The sequence below is a fragment of the Brugia malayi genome, assembly GCF_000002995.4.
Source record: "Brugia malayi strain FR3 genome assembly, contig: Bm_v4_Chr2_contig_001, whole genome shotgun sequence".
Lineage (NCBI taxonomy): Eukaryota > Metazoa > Nematoda > Chromadorea > Rhabditida > Onchocercidae > Brugia > Brugia malayi.
Window position 1 is genome coordinate 3,170,788 of NW_025062476.1, and position 17,666 is coordinate 3,188,453.

Consider the following 17,666-nt stretch of genomic DNA (forward strand, 5'->3'; position numbering starts at 1 on the left):
ATCGAAAGAGTAGACCATGTACAGTGTAGCTGTCACGGTCATCAGCTATGTTTTAATAGACATACAGGACCTTCCCACTATTTATTATTTTTATGAGCAGAGAGGAAGCAAGTTATATAACAGGTTGTACTGAATTTGAATTCAAATTGAATAATATTCGTGAAAAGTAATTACGTATTCTAGTTACTACTAGTTAAATGATTTTCCTTATTTTTAATATTTAGAGCCTATCTGAACTTTCAGTGATTCGAAGCGATTAGAAAACAAAGAATCACATGATAGTGGGCTTTATAACTCTGGAACAGAAGTGAATTTTACTGCAAACGAAATAAATACGATTACGGTATGGATTTGCATACTGCTGAAATTCAAGTTGCCAAAGCGTCGTGTTGATTAGTAGGTCATTTGAAGCATAAATATGAGGGAAACGAGCTTTGGAAAGATGTTCTAGGAAATTATTTCTCTAAATCTTTCCATATTTGATGTGATGCCTGTTCCAGCATTAAACTTGAATTTTCAGTATTTCAAAGTACTGAAATCAATATGATATGAAATATTAATTTCAGTCAAATCGAATTGAAGAAATTGCTAACACTCTAGTAAACGTACTGCAGCATCATTCCAAAGCATCTACATCAACTACAACCAGTGCACCATTGGCTATAATGAGTGGTAGTCATCAGAGTCATTCGTCGACTTGTTCAATCCAGCGATCTATTGACGATATTTGCAACAGTAGCAGACATCATTCCAGTAGACCGTCTACTTCTCTGAATAAACGCACCAAATGGCCATGGGGTGTGTGCTACTTTCATCTTAACATGTACTGCTTCTAGAGAGTTCAAAAGAGAAAATGTAGAATTAGAATTGAAAAAATAAGTATGGTTATGTCTTATTCTTTGATTTATAATTATCCTGTTTTTCGATAAGGGATTGGAACGAATTGCGCTGCAGGTAATATAAATTAAAAAATAAGTTTAAAGTAGAATATTTTTAGAAGCATTTGGTATTTGAGTTTGGAGATTTCTTTTAATTCTAGGAAATGATCCGATTAAAAATCACTGCGCGATTCCGTTGGATGGGAGTGCTAATCGAGGTAAAGATCCGCGTCATCGCAAGTATTCGTCGCAAGCTTCCACCTCATTACCATTACCAAAATTTGTGCATGAACATCATTCTGCGCCAAGCTCACGTCGGAATAGCATACCGGATCCATTTCGTTCCCCGCAGCAACAGAGGCAAGATTCAAAATGCCCAAGGAATTCTTTATCCGCTTCAAGTTCTGGTCTTCCTGGTCAGTCGTGCACATTGATTTTACACTTTTATTTCTTTAAAGTAAAGTCAAACATTGTGAGTGTTTTTTTTTTTTTGAAATTTGGATGTTGAACAGATTATGCTTAGTAGTGATACACAACTGAGTCAGAGTTAGGTCATTCAAAGAACCGATTGGCTTAGTGATAAATAGTTTGGCATAGTCGTGGTTTGAAGTTCTTTTAGATGTATTTAATATGTGGATTCATATAATAATAAGAGAAATGAAGCTTATTATAGCGATAGTGAGAGGAGTCCAATATTCCTGATCTGTAGGCATTCATGTTTTTATATTAAATTTATTTAAATATTAAATTTTTAATATTAAATTTATTAAATGCTCTACAGGATGTAATTTGAAATGGAACGCTACGGAAAACTCACCTCCACAGAAAGTGTCCAGAGGGCGAACACATTCATCGGTATCAAGATCGGAATCAAGCAATAGTGAAGCGATGCTTTCTCCTGACCCCTCAACTACGCAACCTTCGCTTATAACAACTACCATAGATATTTTTGGAGATACTTCGCCTGCCAACAACTCGAGTGCATATCGCGAACGGCTGGATGCATTGGGAGCTACGTTTCAAAATATCGAACAAAAGTTTCAGGTTGATTCCATCAAATTTATGTATTTTAAAATAGTATTTGCTGGATCAAAGAGTTAGGGTTTGAACAACTTTTTGATAAGTTTCGTATCATAATTAGGCATAAATGGCAATTTCCTTTAAATGTTTTTCGAAATCCAGCTGCTCGATTTCGTTCCAGATCGGCGATAGTTGTGATTTTTTTTTTTATGCAGCACATTTTTAAAACCTGGAAACAATCGAACATTTTTAGGAGCTAATAATTCCATTTTTTTAAAACCTAACTTCATTTTTTGTTATCTCTTTTACTTCTTTCCTTTTTGCATAATTCTGATGTTTTAGAAAACAAAGCAGAATACTCATTTGGATTATGACCGCAAAGGAACATCACAACGCAGTTATAAATTCGAGGAAGAACTGGAACGACTAAAAGCACGAACTGGATCGTCTAGTTCAACGGTAGCCACCTCGCAGTCAGCAACATCTTGTTCTCACTCCACGTCTAACACGTTCACGGATTCTTTCACAAGAGTACGTAGTGGTAGTGGTACTACATCAATTTTCGATTCAAAGGATGCAGAAAGTCAGAAGTTAATTCGTAATCCACTTTCACTCTCCATCCCAATGCCACCTGCTCCTGTAACTTCTACTAGTTCGAGCCCCTATACGCCAATTTTCTATACCACGTGCACCACTTCCTGCAATCTTCCATCACCACAGTTTTCCGGCGCTCAACTTAGGAAGCCTCTCCTGCCACCGAGCATTACACAGGGCAGTAATCAGACACCTCCGTCGGCAGCTGCGTCTCGTATTGCTTATCCTCCAGATTTCAGTATTCCACCTCCACCGCTTCCGCAACCTCCGGTACCTCCGACACTGTCTTTGACAACATGCAAGTCTGCTGCAGCTGGTGCTTCTCTGATCTCAGCTCCGCCTCCGCCACCTCCACTGGTCTGTTGCTTATCTATGTTTACTAATACAAAAATAAAAAATGGTTTCATAGCAAAATCTCTGATTCAAAACTACCAAGCCCAGTTACATTTTGGAAATTATCTGGGTTTCAGTTCACTCCACGCTTTTATAAATCACTTTTATTAATCTATAAATATGCTCAGTTTTCGAAATTCTCATTCGGGAGACATATGAATGGATTTTAATACTAACAATCTATCGACCGAAGAAAATTATTTTCCATTCCAGATATGTAATAGCACATCCCAATTTGATCCAGCATCATCATGCATGTCTACTGTTCAACCACTGGCCCGTAGCGCTGGTCCCCAGAGCAGTACGCAATCTTCATCCTGGAGGACTACAACAAAACCGTCTACTCCTCCACCTCCTGCGTCACATTCCGCTGTTAGTTCGAAACAAACCTCAGTCTCTTCCGCACCTAGCACAACAAAACCGCCAACGTCTAGTTCACTTCTTGGTAATACCACGTTAGAAATGGATAAAGTGCGGTCGCGAACTCAAGGAAGTGATAAGGTTTATTATTAACTATTCGAAGCAAGATTCGCGTTTCATGTCGAAAATCTGTAAACAGTTTGTTAGATACAAGTAGTGATTGCTTTATTTTGTTTTCAATTCGAGGTGCAGGTGAGAGATAAAGAGCATATGAAAATCAATTCGAAGTCGCATCTTCCTGAGAAAAAAGGATCTAAGGATTCTACGAACAAACAACCTTCACTGAGTGAATTATTCCGTCAACAGGTATGATTTATTGAGAAATACTAGTTACATGCTATTAATGAATTTTATTTCTTTGAGAAATGATTGGAATGTCGGCAGTACTGCGCTAAAATCTTTGTTTCATCTCGATTGGAACATACTAAAATTTCATTAACAAAAGTTAATGTGATGTACCATTTGTAAATTGATTTATTGCACACGCTGCACCCTTATCTTTCTTGAGCAGAAGCGAGATTTTGTTTGCGTATTTGTTTATTGTAGGCGCAAGATTCATCAGAAGTTTTTAAAAAGCAGTTGAAAAAAATCAAGAAAGAAAAAAGTGATGAAGCATCGCACCACAAATCGAATGACGAAAGTAAAAAAGGAATAACTGAGGCCACGAAAGAGAAACACTCAAAGGTAAAAATTCTACTTTTGATAGCTGCCAAAAAAATCGAATAAAAATGTAGCTGAAAGAGAAGAACAGAGAAAAGTATTTTTTTAATTTTTGGTAAAACAGTTTAACTAGTATTAATATTGTTAAAATTTCGGTCACTTTAAATTCTTTAGTTTTAATTTGAATTTTACTTTTCTTAGTATCTTCTTAAAACCATAGCTGACGTGTAGTTACATATTCTATTGGTGTAATTCGCAGTGACGAAGTAGAGGAGGAAATAGATTTTGTGCTTGTATCATTAGCAGTATCACTTAGCAAAATAATGTTGACTCTAGGAAGTTTCCTTATAATCATTTAAAACCGACACTAATTAAAAAAGCTACCACAGAAGATGTAAGAGCACCTAGTTTAAGTAAAAATTGTACTGTTCATAGTTGCCGGAAAAGTCGGATCAAAGTGTAGCTGAGAGAGAGAAAGATAAACATGCTGATGGAAAGGGCCAGTCACAAGAAACGAAGTTGAAAATCGCTGCCCAGAAGCAGCTGAAAGAAAAAAAGGAAAAAAAGGAACTGGTTTGTCATTTCTGGCTTCTATACATATTAGTATTTGAAAATTGGTTTTGGATTTTTCCAGTGTTTTTGCTTTTACATTCTTAGAAAAAATTCTGCAGTAAAAATCCAACGTCAACATATGGTTCCAGAGAGAAAAGGACAAGGAACACGAGAGAGGAGAGCTTACCTCGGAGAAGAAATCGCAACGACCAGTGGAAAAAAGCATTAAGAATAAGCCGGTGAAAGATTGCACCAGTGCTAAACAAAGGGAAAAGAGAGAAAAGGAACAGTTGCAGAAAGATCGTACAAAAAAAAAGGTTTTTTTTTTGGAATCTTTTTTCAAAATATTGAAATTTTTATATGTAAATCTTCTGAAACTTCCCATGCAGTGGCAATTAGGGAACTTAAAGTATTATCACCAATTGCACTAAAGCTTTAAATTTTTTCGTTGTGACAAATTATATAAAGTTTTTTTTTTTTATAAAGGATTATAAAATTAGCATTTTCAAACTTAATGTATCGTTGTAGCAAGAGCAAGAAAAGCATAAGCAAAAGGAAAAAGAAAAGGAACAGAGAAAGAAGGAATTGGCGAAGAAGAAGAGAAAGAGAAAAAGAGAGTCAAGTACAAGTTCAAGCGAAGAAACATCATCGTCGGAAGTAGAACTCCATGTAAGTAGTAGTTAATCGCTAAGCTTAAATCGGAAGGAACCTTAGATTCACAATTTTTTTAGATTGTATTTGAATGTGTAAATGACTGACCGCTAAGTCTGATTGTCCACGGAAATTACATTATGATTACATTAGTCTTCCAGTCATTTGATCGAGAATTGAAACGATTATTCATGGAAGAAGAGGCTTCGGGATCGCTAGGTTTATCAATGTACGACCGAGTCAAGCAGCGCTCATCCTCGAAACCAGATGATACGGCCAAGAAAAATCGGGCATTGGAGTTGTTACAGGAAAGGACACAAAGTCGTCGAAATAACGAACAAGTAAGATACGAATTTGAGTTTTGGATTTTAAAATTAATTTGACCACTTGATGTTCATGGTCTGCTGTGATGTTGTAGTTGATGCTAGTTTGTTTTATATGTTTTTCAGAATCGGCCAAAGCGAGTGCAGCTAGAGAGTTCATCATCTGACGAAAAAGATTCGTCAAACAGTGAAGAAGAATCTGGTAGTTCGTCGGGTCCTTCAGTAGATGTTTCCAAAGTTCGCAACAAGAAGAAGAAAACGGAATCGAAGGGTAAATCGGCGAGAAAAGCTAAATCGGTTCTGCAAAAGAAGTTACTCGTTGATGATGAAGTCGAGTGTAATGATGATGACGATGATGGGGTAGCGTTTTTGTTTTTAGTTTTCTAACGGGTTTGGATTTTTAAGAAAATTATTGAGATTATAGAATTTGTGCATCCCAAATTTTAATTTGTTGTATGATCTTATAGCACTTAGAAACATAAATAGGAAAGTTTGAGTTTAAATAAGTCTACAATTCTTCAGTATCTGTTTTATACGTTGATATCTATAGGTTGACAAGGATTCGGAAAGGTCTGAATCAGAGGAAGAACATTCGAAACGAAGACGCAGTCGAAAAATAGCAACATCAAAATCTTGTAAAAAGCAGGTACTTTGCGTTTATTTGTACGTGTATTTTATTAATCAGTTAATATTGGGTGGTTGGAATAGACTAGCTCTAGTAGTAGGTTCTTCGTTGAACTTTTTTATGTCTTTGGGTGGATTTGTACTCGCTGAATAATTGTCATTCTTTTGCGTGGATTTTTGGTGCTTTCTTTGTTAAAGTGATGGTTTTGCAGAAAAAAACCACGTCGTTGTCATTGGATGACGTATTTGGAACTTATTCCACGGATGACGAATCTACAAAACATTCCAGAGGTTCCATCGTCCCATCACTATACAAGGAAAAGGATGAAAAAGAAGAAGGTAAAAAAGCTGTCACAAAGATCGATGGAAATCAGAAATTAAAAGACGAAAAAGAGAAGGCGGGAAATACTAGGCGTTTAAGTTTAAAGAAAGAACGCAAAAAGGAGAAATTGGAGGAAAGTGATGATGAATCTTGTGAAGAAGGAAAAAAGGTATTACCGTGGCACATTTTTCATGTTTTCATTTGATTTGTAAAATGCATATTTTAAAGAATATGCTATCCAGTGTTCCTTACACCATGATACGAGTAAACATGATATATTAGTAGTTGGAAATGTACAAAGCCTTTAATTCGCAAGAAGAATAGTGAATACCTAATTTAGATCAGCCGCCAGAAAGAGTGATTCTTAATCAGTAGAACGTTATGGTAAAATAGGAGTGGAACTGAATGCATAGGATTGTACTAGTGATTATAATAAATGTTTTGAAAAACTTTCATATTTATGGATTTTATTTTAGACTGTCCCACGAAAAGTGGAGAGCAAGCAAGTTTTGGAAAAATCGGTTGAGAGGAAGGTTACTGGTAAGAAGCGATGCAGCAAAAATGATGAAGTGTGTGAAGCTGCTGCTATTGCAAACACTGTAGAAGTTCCAGAAAAAAAGAAGCAGAAAGTGGTATTTGTTCTTTCCTCTTGTAACTTGGAAATAAGAATACAGATACAATTGTGTTCTGTTTCAGCGAAAAGCAAATGCAGTAATGCAGTTCATTTCGCGATGAAAAGCTGTTTATATTAAATTTTTTAGGCTGTTTTTTATGCATACACAGCTATCTTGAAGAAGAAAAAGAAAAGAATACTTTTCTTAGAGTATAGTGCTATGGAAAACATTTCAGGAGAAATCTTTGATTGAAATTTCAATGTTCCGTGAAGATAATAAGAAGACGACTAAAGCAAAGACGTCTACCACACCCGAACAAAAGAAAAAAAATCGGAAACCTGGAATTAGTGGGCAGTTTGAAAAGAAACTAGCGAAAAAGTTAAAAAGAGAACAAAAAGTATGTGTTTGGATTTTTCATTGAAAGTAAATGATGTATACTTTGCTGAAATCAGTAGTGTTGCAGTGAAATAGATTTCAATGTTTTGGTTTAGAAAGTGTTTTCTCACAAACTAAGCAAAGAAAAATTCTCCGAAAAGGTGCATGTGATGAATCACTTGGATAATGGATAAGCAGAACTCGGATTGTATATGTTTCAGGAACGATATGAGGAACAGAAACGAGAAGCAGCTATGACGAAACAAAAAGATGAGAGATTACAAGATGAAGGTGAACGGCAAAAAATGGATAAAGCTAATAGTGATTGCACTGATGGTACGGGACCTAATTTTGATGAACGAAGTCCAAAAACAGCTATTCAGAGTCATGAATCATCTAGTACCAAAGGTGCTCGCAAAAGGCATCTTAGAGCCGAAAGTACGTCTTTTTACTGCGATTTCAGAATTTTTATTCGTAGATTTTTTTTGTTTCCTTTATCATGAATTTAGATTCAGAACAAGTGAAAAGGAGCAGAAAGGAGCCGAAATCATTGAAAGTAGAAATGTCTGGGACAGATTCTGATTCTTATGAGGATTTGAAAAAGAATGATGCGTTGGTAATGAAGCAGGAACCATCAAGTAAAGTTAGTTTTTACAGATGATCTATTTTGAATTTTTGTTTTTAGCAAAAGGTTGGTAATAGCGGTGACATCAACGTTTTAACATACCATCATTGGCTGAAAATCTTACAAATCGAAGCTAGTACTTTTTTTGATGAATTAAATATAATAAATGATAAAGAAATAATTTTTTTTGTTTTGTATTTTATTAAATACAACAATTTAAGTTGGACTTTCGTTTTAGTCTCCCGAGAATTTTGATGCAAATAATATAAGAAATAATATATCCGGACCGGAAAGTAAAAGTGATTTGCCGTCCGATGGTACGAACACAGGACCTGATATCCCACAATTAACAAAAATATCAGTCGCTTCTATGCCTGGCACGGTAGAAATGGAGCACACCGTATGTAATATTCTAATTAATAAGCGTTTTAGTTTTATAATTCTCTTCTCAAACGGTACAACATAATTTGCGAGTAATCTTTCGACTACTAATATAACTTAACATGTATGGGGAGCAAGACATTTTTGTCTTTTTCTGATAGATATTTTTAATTTTTAGGAAATGGACTGTGTTTCGGAGGAATGTGCAACGAATATAATTTTACATACTACATCGAATGAATATCCTTCACCTCAGAATACCTCACACGATGAGTCAGATCAGTCTAAAAAGTATGACTCAGTGGAACAGAAGCTGGAAACCGATAGACCCTTAGTAACAGCGGACAATGATATTGTATCCAGACATCCTGTAAGTTTTTCGTTTAGTGTTTCCCTTTTGCTTGAGCTTTTTGGCTTCATCGTTTGCAACTGCTGCTTCGTTACCAAATTTTCTTTTAGATAAAAAACTAAGGTTCCATTTTTGTACATTTTGTACAGTTAAAAAAAAGTATCGATTTTTTGACCAGAGGGATAGGCAAAAGACATGTTGATATTTACTTTTGTCTGGTATATTTTATAGAAAGAAGCAAGTGATAATTAGTTCTTCATTACACTTCATTAGATTACATGCAGTGGGAACCTTTGAAAAATTTTATCTCGATTACGAAAATTTGGATATCCTATCTCCTTATATGTGTTTTTCTGAATCCTTATTCTTTGTAGTAATATTATGCCTTAAACTTCTCCTGCCATTGTTTACATCTTTTTTTACATCTTTTTTCCTAACAAAATTCACCCCATTTTTCTCAAAATATGCATGCGTTTTAGTAAATTGTAAAGTACCAAACAACGACTACTGAAAAGATTTTTCCTTAATTGTTGAGAATGCTGTCTAATGTAGTTTTATACAAAATTTGGACAGATAAGGACGTATGTTTCTTCTCACCTAGTCAGTTTTTCAAACTTGCTGCCAAAATTCCGCTGATCCTGAACGGAAGAATGCAGAATGAATAAACATTTCTTTTCGGATTTATATATTAATCTAGTATATATTCTTCAACCTTTTCATTTGGGAAAACATCATTGGGCATACATACAGTGTAAGCTGAATTAGTCACGGGAATGTCAAAAACTTTTAGGAATGAATAAAAGGGGTAGCTTTTTCTTCAAATAGATGATGCCTTGAATGAGATCCCGAAACGAGAAAACTTCAATAAATTCCACTCTGAATCAACGTGGTGTGTTTGCCCAAGAAATAAAATCAAAATGCATTTTGAACGGGAGTGTTTACAATGTTTGTGTATTCTTTTTGTTGGGAGGATTAATTTAGTAAAAGCTAGATTTCGTTCTCTAAAGCATTTTGCATGCATGCATGTGAATATACGTCGAGGATTAGTTAGTGTAGTACACTGTTAACTTATATTCCTTTTCTGGATGGTCTTAAGTTGCATTTTATGACTTTATTGCTTCCAGCTTGTTTTCATAATTTTCATGCTACTTTTTGCTTATAATGCACGCTTAAAACTGTTACATCACCTCAAGCGCTGTAGTGTGTATTATGTTTTAAAACATTCGAGGTTTTTATAACATGTAACATTTTACCCGAATGATGGTGATAGTACTGTTGGTAAAGAAGTTACCATAAATCATTTTAGCAAATATTCTTTATTGTTTTTTAAAGATTTATGAAAATCATATTTCCAAAAGCACAAAACTAATACTGTATTAAAAACACAAATGCTTAGTTTGTGCTGTGCGATAATTTGATGTACTAAACATAATAGAAACATGGGAAACACATATTGCATTTATGTTATAGCAGGAAAACACGGATCGCAACCAAAATCAACCAAAGCAACAACAACAGGAGCTTTGCACATCCGACGATGATGAAAGAGATGGAGGTAGAGATGTTGATCGCTGTGTCATCGGTCGTAAAAATTCAGTGTCTTCAACGAATAGCAGTGAAAGTGGCCAGACAAGCTTGTTATCAACATCATCGGCCAATCTAGAAACTCAGCTGGAAGATGGTCCTGAGGATCAAAACCAACAGCAGATTTTAGGATCAGAGAAGATCAGGATTTCGGGATCTGCAGAAATACTCAAGACTGGTCGTAGTCGTGCTACGGAGCAAGAATGTGTTGAAAAGGCCGAAAACGAAGAGAAGTTGTTTTCCAGTGATGTGGTCAGCGAAGGTGTCATTTTTGTACCAAATTCAGATGCTGAATGTTCTATCGATCTCACAGTTCATGGTGCAGATATAGTAAGTAATGCAGTAGTGAAGCAACAGCAGCAACCCCAAAATGTTGAAGGCTCGGGAGCAAGTATTTTAGACAGTGTGAATGATGCTGAATCCAACGGAAGTTTCGAATTGATTGATGAGGGACGAGTTGGTGATGTTGATTCATTGCCGGATCAAGATATTGATAGTGATTCTGGTGGTATCAGGCAACAACAACGCCGAGAATCCACTTATAAAATCGAGCATCTTCAGAAAGAAACGGTGATGGAAGTAGAAGAGCATGTGGATGGTTCTGAATGTATTGCTACCGTTCGAGTGCAAGATGATGTTCACGATGTGCAGGTCTGTGCATGCAAGAAAATTACTGCAAAAAATTTGTCTTATACGTACGTAAATTTATGCACTAAGCAAGCATTTGCACTTTGTTGTCAATATAATGCGGTTCAGGTTAAACACAGCACGGTAGGGAGGTTCAGCACAATTTTTCGTGTTTCGAAAAACATATTTCTGAGAAAAATTCTTTTTACTATCTTTTCTGGATTAAGTGTAAATAAATTCCCAAGATCTGGTGTTAATCTTTATAACTCTCAGAAAGTTGAGTTTGTTTTAGTCATGAACTTCTGCTAAATTGTTTGAGACTTGAATTCCAACCGTGCGTAGCTCGTTCTAGTTTTTGCACTACTAAGGTAGCCCTATATATCTGTATGAGATTGTAATAATGTTAATGCTGAGCTAAGCCAATTATAGCGAGTTGAGGGTAAAGTTCAAAGTTCTTAAGGTTGGGTATTGTTGACAGCTGATGGATTTATCTATTTTAAGTATAAGTTGGCAAAGAATTAGATGAGTTACTTTGTTTTGATACACAACAGTTTAAGTTAAATTGAAAAACGTGGTCGAAATATAATGTCTCCTTTGCAGGAAACCGAATTTGCTGTGCAGTCGATTGTTTTAGACGATAATCGAAGTCAGCATAGCGGTGAAGATGGTAGTGCTGCTATGGATTATTTGAGTGAAGGTGTTGGCAGTACAAATTCGAGACGTGCTAGCCTGACGGATACAGCAGGAATTGCGGATTTGAGTGCGAATAAGCAGCAGGAAGAGAGCGATTCTCAAGATAATGCAGATGTCGACAGTGATGACATTATTACATCGAAATTAGCAACAGATGCCGAACATCAGGTAGGATGTGAATAAAGTAATAGTAAGTTGACATACAAAGTAGACTTTTATTTTTATTCAGACTTTTTTTTGGGAGTTCATTTTACTTAGGAAATTTTTAGGTGGAAGAGGCAGTTGTGACTGTTTCGTATAAATCATTAAAAGAGTAGGCTGGTTATCTTTTTATCTTTGACTGAAGACGACAGCTGTTTCATATCCATCTCTACACAAAAAAGTAGAATAGGTTGGCTCCAATTTTTGACGGTTATTTAGCATTCCTTGAGGTGCATGGATCGTGGCTTCACTGTACGTAGTTAATGCCTGTGCTATGAGATATAAATCTCTCATATTTCAGACATTCTATTAAGAATATAATGTCTAAAGAATTATTACAGGAAATGCAACTGGAAGATACGGATGGCAATAAAAGTAAAATGGACACAGATGATAAGCGAAGTGATTCACATCTTGACGAGGTATCTTTCTTAATTTAATTCAGTACTATCCATACATTCACACATAGATTTTATATATATTATCACTGCACTTCGATATATTTTTGCTGCACTGCACTTCTTTCATTTTTCCGTATCTTTCCGCCGGCTACTGCTCAGCTCGTTTACTTTTTTCTTACTTTTCGTTCAGGAAAAATTCTGTTTAACGCTTTATGCTTTTTTACTTCTTACTGCTTCTTATTAATAGTAGTGATAGATATTAGCAATAGTATTAGATTACAGTGCTGCTACTGGATGGATGCAACCGAGTTGTTATGTGCCCAAAAATGTGCAAAATCCCTACTGTTTTTTAAATGACATATCATTGCTGTTAGACGTTGTTGGGTTGATGTGCTTACAGAGGTGGTAACGTGAGCTGGTATGGTTTGCTGCATAGGACTGTAGAATTTTAATTTCCTTTTTGGATAAATTGAGTTGAACAAAAATCTTTTTGGGGATGGAATAAGTCCGAGTGCTAGCATGAGTTTGGCTTTTTTCCACTCTACAATTTTTTTTTTTTAATCATTTGTGTGAAAATCTAGTTTACTTCATCTGTTTCTTGACTTGGAATTCTTACTGGTGGATTAATAGAGTCTTGGTAGCATTGTGGTACATGCAACGATTAGGTTTGCATCCTCGAATATGTCCGGACGGCACTGTAAAAATCTTTTGCACCACTTTTTGTAGGTGATTGATGACGTAGTGGCCGGTGGGTATATGGAAGTAGATGCTGAGCAACTAATGCGTATAAACTCAAAGAAGGCAAAAGAGGAAGCAGTTTTACGAGCTGCGGCTGCGTCTACGCAAGGAAGCATCACTCAGAAAGTTCTACCGTCGACAACTTTCTCAAGAGGTGCCGAAACATCGCAATATGATTATCAAAGTGCTGCACATGGACCGTCGCATACCCAGCAACAACAGTATGGAAGCAGCGGTTATCATATGCAACAATCACAACAACAGCGCCAGTTGCAAATGCCGCAGCAGATAACTTTGCAGCAGGTATACTTACAGTACTTAGCATCGTAGATCATTCGTACCTGTCGATTTTTCTATTTATCAAAATTATAATGGCGTCAACTTGTGTTGACACCATTATAATTTTGTGTTGAAATATTCGGAACCACATTGTTCAATCCACTGCTAAATACGCTTTTGCGAATTGAAATTGTTCTGAAAATGTAACTTTATTCTATAAATTACCATGCATACTTAATGCATACGTTCTCTACTCCCTTCTTCTTCTTGCAGTTCTAGAGATCTTAGATCTGCTTTGTCTCTGCACCATCAAGGAGAAGTGGTTCATGGCATATTTACAGAATAAGTCATTATATGTATCATTTGTGACATGTGTTCGTATGAGTGATATGGTAGTGGTTGGTCACAGTGATATTTCGTGTAGGAAGTAAAATTTGAATTTCTTTGTTAATTTATAACACATTAATTGGTAGTGGAATGCTTGTTGTTCCGATTTTTCAGTTGAATCTATAAAGTATCTGAGTACCAAGTAATTTTCAGTTCAATATGCTATTGTCTTAATGATCTTTTCTAGGGCCTTTTGTCGCAACCGCCTCAGCAGCAACAGCAGCTTCAGCAAAATATTGTCCATGGTAATAGTCATATGGTACTGCAGCAGCAACAGCAGCAGCACATGGGTCAAGCTATAATGCAACAACAGCAGCAGCAGGGTACTCGTCTAACGACTTATCAACAGTCACAATCACAGATCATGAAAGTTCCTGAAACGACATATCTTCAACAGCAACACTTACCTCCGATCGAGCAGCGAGTACAGGGAACCACTGCGATACCGCAGCAGCAGCAATCACATCCGCTGCAGTCAAAGAATGTAGCAACAGGCAATTTACCATCATATTACTCAGGTAGAAATGCTGTTCAGCAAGCTGGCACAGCCAGCTTTACTTCACCTCAGATGCCGCTTCAACAGCAACAACAGCATTTGTTCCTGCAGCAACAGCAAACCGCAGATAACATGCAAAATATAGCTAATGCAGTAGGTGCTGGTGCTGTACATGCTGTGTCGCAGTTGTCCGATGCGCGCCAACAAGTTGTGCAGGCAACGCCATCACAACAGCAAACAACCCAGTTGGTAGCTCAATCACACCTGCAACAACAGCAATCGATAAATTACGGTTCACCTATGATGAGTTCTACATGTAGCACTGCAGCAGTAGTAGCTGCACAGAGTGTAGCTGCTGCATCCAGGCAGCTAGATTTGAACAAACAAATGGGTTTATCAACAACGCCGCTCCAAGAATCGATCAGTAGCAGTCCCTATGATTTATATGCTAATCTACCGAAGAAACCGGCAACCGGAGCAACACAACCACAGCACCAACAGCAGGTAGTTTTTATGAACAGAACGTCATATCTTCCTCGTATATATTTATGCTTTTTTGGTAAGCCATCTATGTTTGGTGAGGAAAATATTTCATTGAAACTTCTTGTTCATGCAGCATCGAGGTTAACAAACCATCCACTCTTTCGTGCTCATGTTAGGTTGGTCCATTCATTCTATATTTATAGCTTTATATGCACATTTTAGACTCAAATAACTCAGCAGCAACAACAGCAGGGGAAAGTTTCCGCAGAAGTGCGCCACAATCATCCAATTCCATCACCGCTTGCTGCACCATTAATGGGACGTACTGGGGCTACGCCTTCGAGTGCAACTGCATCAAATTTGCAAGCTAGTCGATCAAGTGCATCGACAAATACTGCACATCAAATAAATCGTACGGTGCAACACCAACAACAACAACAGCAGCAACAACAACTTTCGCCGACTGCACAGCAAGCGGTTGCATTTGCAATCGGTTTACCTGGCACAACTTCACCATTTACTCAAATGCAACAGCAATATTTACAGCAGATGTATCGTTCAACACTCTTTAATACTTTCCAAGGTATACACGACATATTTTTATAATGATGCGTTTACTTACACAGAAACATTTGTCATAGATGCGGTGTATCGTAAATGGAATAACTGAAATTTACAACTACTTTAATTTAAAAGCAATGACAGAGTTATGTGTTGATCATTAGTGTTTCGATCTGCAGCAGCAGCAGCAACAAGTGCCTACAGTGGTGGAAACGTAGCTGCGGCAGCAGGAGCATATGGACCAGGTGGTTATTCAGGACCAGCGAATAATCCAACAGCAGCAGCAGTCGCCGTTGCCGCTGCAGGTGTACTGCCTGGTACTGTACGACAAGATACCCAGCGACAGCAGCAACAGCAGCCGCATTTAGCGGTTAGCTTAGCCCAATTTCCTTGTTTCTCAGTAAGTTGAGAATAATGCTTCTAGAACATGATATATCTACTATTTACTGCACTTTTCTCTTCAAGAGCATAAACTTGACATCTTTTTATTTAATCAAATAAGTCGCTTTATCTTTTTCTCTGCAATGATTTAAAGAAATTGAAGATCTGGGGGTTATTTCATCGCGACTTTTTCGTCTTTGAATTCATTATAAACTCTTCATCGTTTGCACCACATAAGGCTGTATAATTTCGTCGTCTGAGAACAAATATATTTGTTAGTTATCAAGCCATATCTTTCACGTCATGGATTTGGCAGTCATACTATTTATCATTACCCAAGCTGAAAAATGAGTTACTATAGGATATTTGGGTAAAAAAGAAAAAAATGAAAATACATGCTGGAAAGTTACTGTGTTTCTTTCATCTATTTCGCAAGGTGAAATTTACTTGAAGTTCTTTGTTTAGGATCTTCAACAACAGCAACAGCAATATTTGACGTCTAATCTGTATCAACAGTCTTCGCCAGCGACTACACTTTGTTCTCCACAGCAAGCTAATATTGCAGCTCAACAACTGAATTCTCTCTACGGTGCTGCCACTGGTGCATTTCCGATTTCGTGCGAGTCATCATTACTCTCTACACAGCAGGTACATTTTATTGGTGTATTATTTAAAAAAAAATAATAATAAAATATGACTTTCTAGTTTTAGGATATTCAAGCAAAGCACTCTAGTACATACTTAAGTTTGAGGATTGTGCAATTACAGATGACTGGGCAATCGGGAATATATCATGTTGGAGCTGGACAACGTCAACAAGATGTCAAACAATCATCGAAACAGAAACAACAGCAAGCGCAGCAGCAGCAGCAGCAAGTCAAAACTTATGCTGGTCTACCGGCTGCATCGGTTATCGCCGTAAGTTTTTTCTTTCGACTTTTCTGCACTTTATTGTTTGGTTTTGAAACTGAAAGTACCACCCTAATATTATATCGGTGCTGCTTCTGAATTCACTTTATGTTAATTAGTGAGTGCAGATATGCCAATGTTAGTTAAGTTATAAGCGGATGGATTATACGTTTGATATTGAGTTGCACTTTTTACACTTTTATTAATTCAATTGATGAAATGAAATGTGATGACAGTTATCAAAGTCTGATCCTGATTAAGATGTATTGTCGATTACCTAGTTATAGCCAGATAATGTTTTCTCAGCTTGAGCCGTTTCGTAATTTATTCCATAGTTTTTTGTACAAAAAGAAAAAGAAATGTGTTTAATTTCTTATCATGCTATATGATCAATGTCATCTATTTTATCTATTTACAGCGGTATCCGGTAATGTGGCAAGGAATAATTGCACTTAAAACAAACGAAACTCGTGTGCAGATGCATAAGGTAACTATTTTTAGACTGGATTTTTAAGGCTGGAAAAATTTCAGGCTGGAAAATCTTGGTAATCCTAATTTTTATGTGGCATTTTTATTGAAAGTTATAAATTTATGAATCAATAAAGAGTATAGTAATATTACATTGTATTTTCTTTATTTTGTACTTTCACCACACCGTGGTGCTGTCTGTTTGAGAAATGGCGTCGATATGGGAGTTATCACTGTAACATGCGATTTCACCAAAACATTAGTGAGTGATTGTTGAGCTGACAGATCTTTCATACCTCTTGCGAACAAGCAATGATAAATGAATTTCTACAGGTTGGCGGTAATGCTGAAATGTGCAAACGTTCATTAGATCAATTTACAACAACATCAAATCATATGCCATTAATAAGAATTAACCAGCGAATGCGTATGGAAGCGGGTCAGCTTGAAAGTATGCAAATTCTTTTCATTCAGAGTGAAATGTTTCAAATTTTATCATTTTGAAGTTAAAATTTATGTGATGGGAGATGCAATGCTATTCACACCTTTTCGGATCCTGTATGTTGGATTACCATTTATATGATGATGATGAACTGTATGTTGGCCACCATTTATACCACTTGGTAGTTAGTCGCGTGTTTGTGTTGTTCATTTTATCATTCAATTCTTTATTAGTT

General features: G+C 36.5%; 1 protein-coding gene across 1 annotated transcript in view; it reads left to right on the plus strand.

Annotated features, from left to right (window-relative positions):
* The window catches only part of Bm10372 (conserved hypothetical protein,hypothetical protein), a gene marked incomplete at both ends in the record, with an annotated part of 29,368 nt that overhangs the window by 10,867 nt on the left and 835 nt on the right, over positions 1-17,666 (plus strand). The window contains 32 exons of the mRNA XM_043078267.1: positions 244-343; positions 567-798; positions 1,040-1,294; positions 1,660-1,922; positions 2,241-2,849; positions 3,099-3,386; positions 3,492-3,611; positions 3,852-3,989; positions 4,401-4,538; positions 4,667-4,834; positions 5,046-5,186; positions 5,330-5,509; positions 5,618-5,851; positions 6,042-6,137; positions 6,328-6,606; positions 6,914-7,069; positions 7,287-7,448; positions 7,648-7,864; positions 7,936-8,069; positions 8,290-8,451; positions 8,611-8,802; positions 10,252-11,016; positions 11,593-11,853; positions 12,228-12,308; positions 13,014-13,328; positions 13,879-14,691; positions 14,893-15,253; positions 15,411-15,601; positions 16,078-16,260; positions 16,381-16,530; positions 16,940-17,008; positions 17,323-17,440. Of these exons, the coding sequence (XP_042934201.1) occupies positions 244-343; positions 567-798; positions 1,040-1,294; positions 1,660-1,922; positions 2,241-2,849; positions 3,099-3,386; positions 3,492-3,611; positions 3,852-3,989; positions 4,401-4,538; positions 4,667-4,834; positions 5,046-5,186; positions 5,330-5,509; positions 5,618-5,851; positions 6,042-6,137; positions 6,328-6,606; positions 6,914-7,069; positions 7,287-7,448; positions 7,648-7,864; positions 7,936-8,069; positions 8,290-8,451; positions 8,611-8,802; positions 10,252-11,016; positions 11,593-11,853; positions 12,228-12,308; positions 13,014-13,328; positions 13,879-14,691; positions 14,893-15,253; positions 15,411-15,601; positions 16,078-16,260; positions 16,381-16,530; positions 16,940-17,008; positions 17,323-17,440 (7,571 nt within the window). The remainder of the gene's footprint in view (positions 1-243; positions 344-566; positions 799-1,039; positions 1,295-1,659; positions 1,923-2,240; positions 2,850-3,098; positions 3,387-3,491; positions 3,612-3,851; positions 3,990-4,400; positions 4,539-4,666; positions 4,835-5,045; positions 5,187-5,329; positions 5,510-5,617; positions 5,852-6,041; positions 6,138-6,327; positions 6,607-6,913; positions 7,070-7,286; positions 7,449-7,647; positions 7,865-7,935; positions 8,070-8,289; positions 8,452-8,610; positions 8,803-10,251; positions 11,017-11,592; positions 11,854-12,227; positions 12,309-13,013; positions 13,329-13,878; positions 14,692-14,892; positions 15,254-15,410; positions 15,602-16,077; positions 16,261-16,380; positions 16,531-16,939; positions 17,009-17,322; positions 17,441-17,666) is intronic.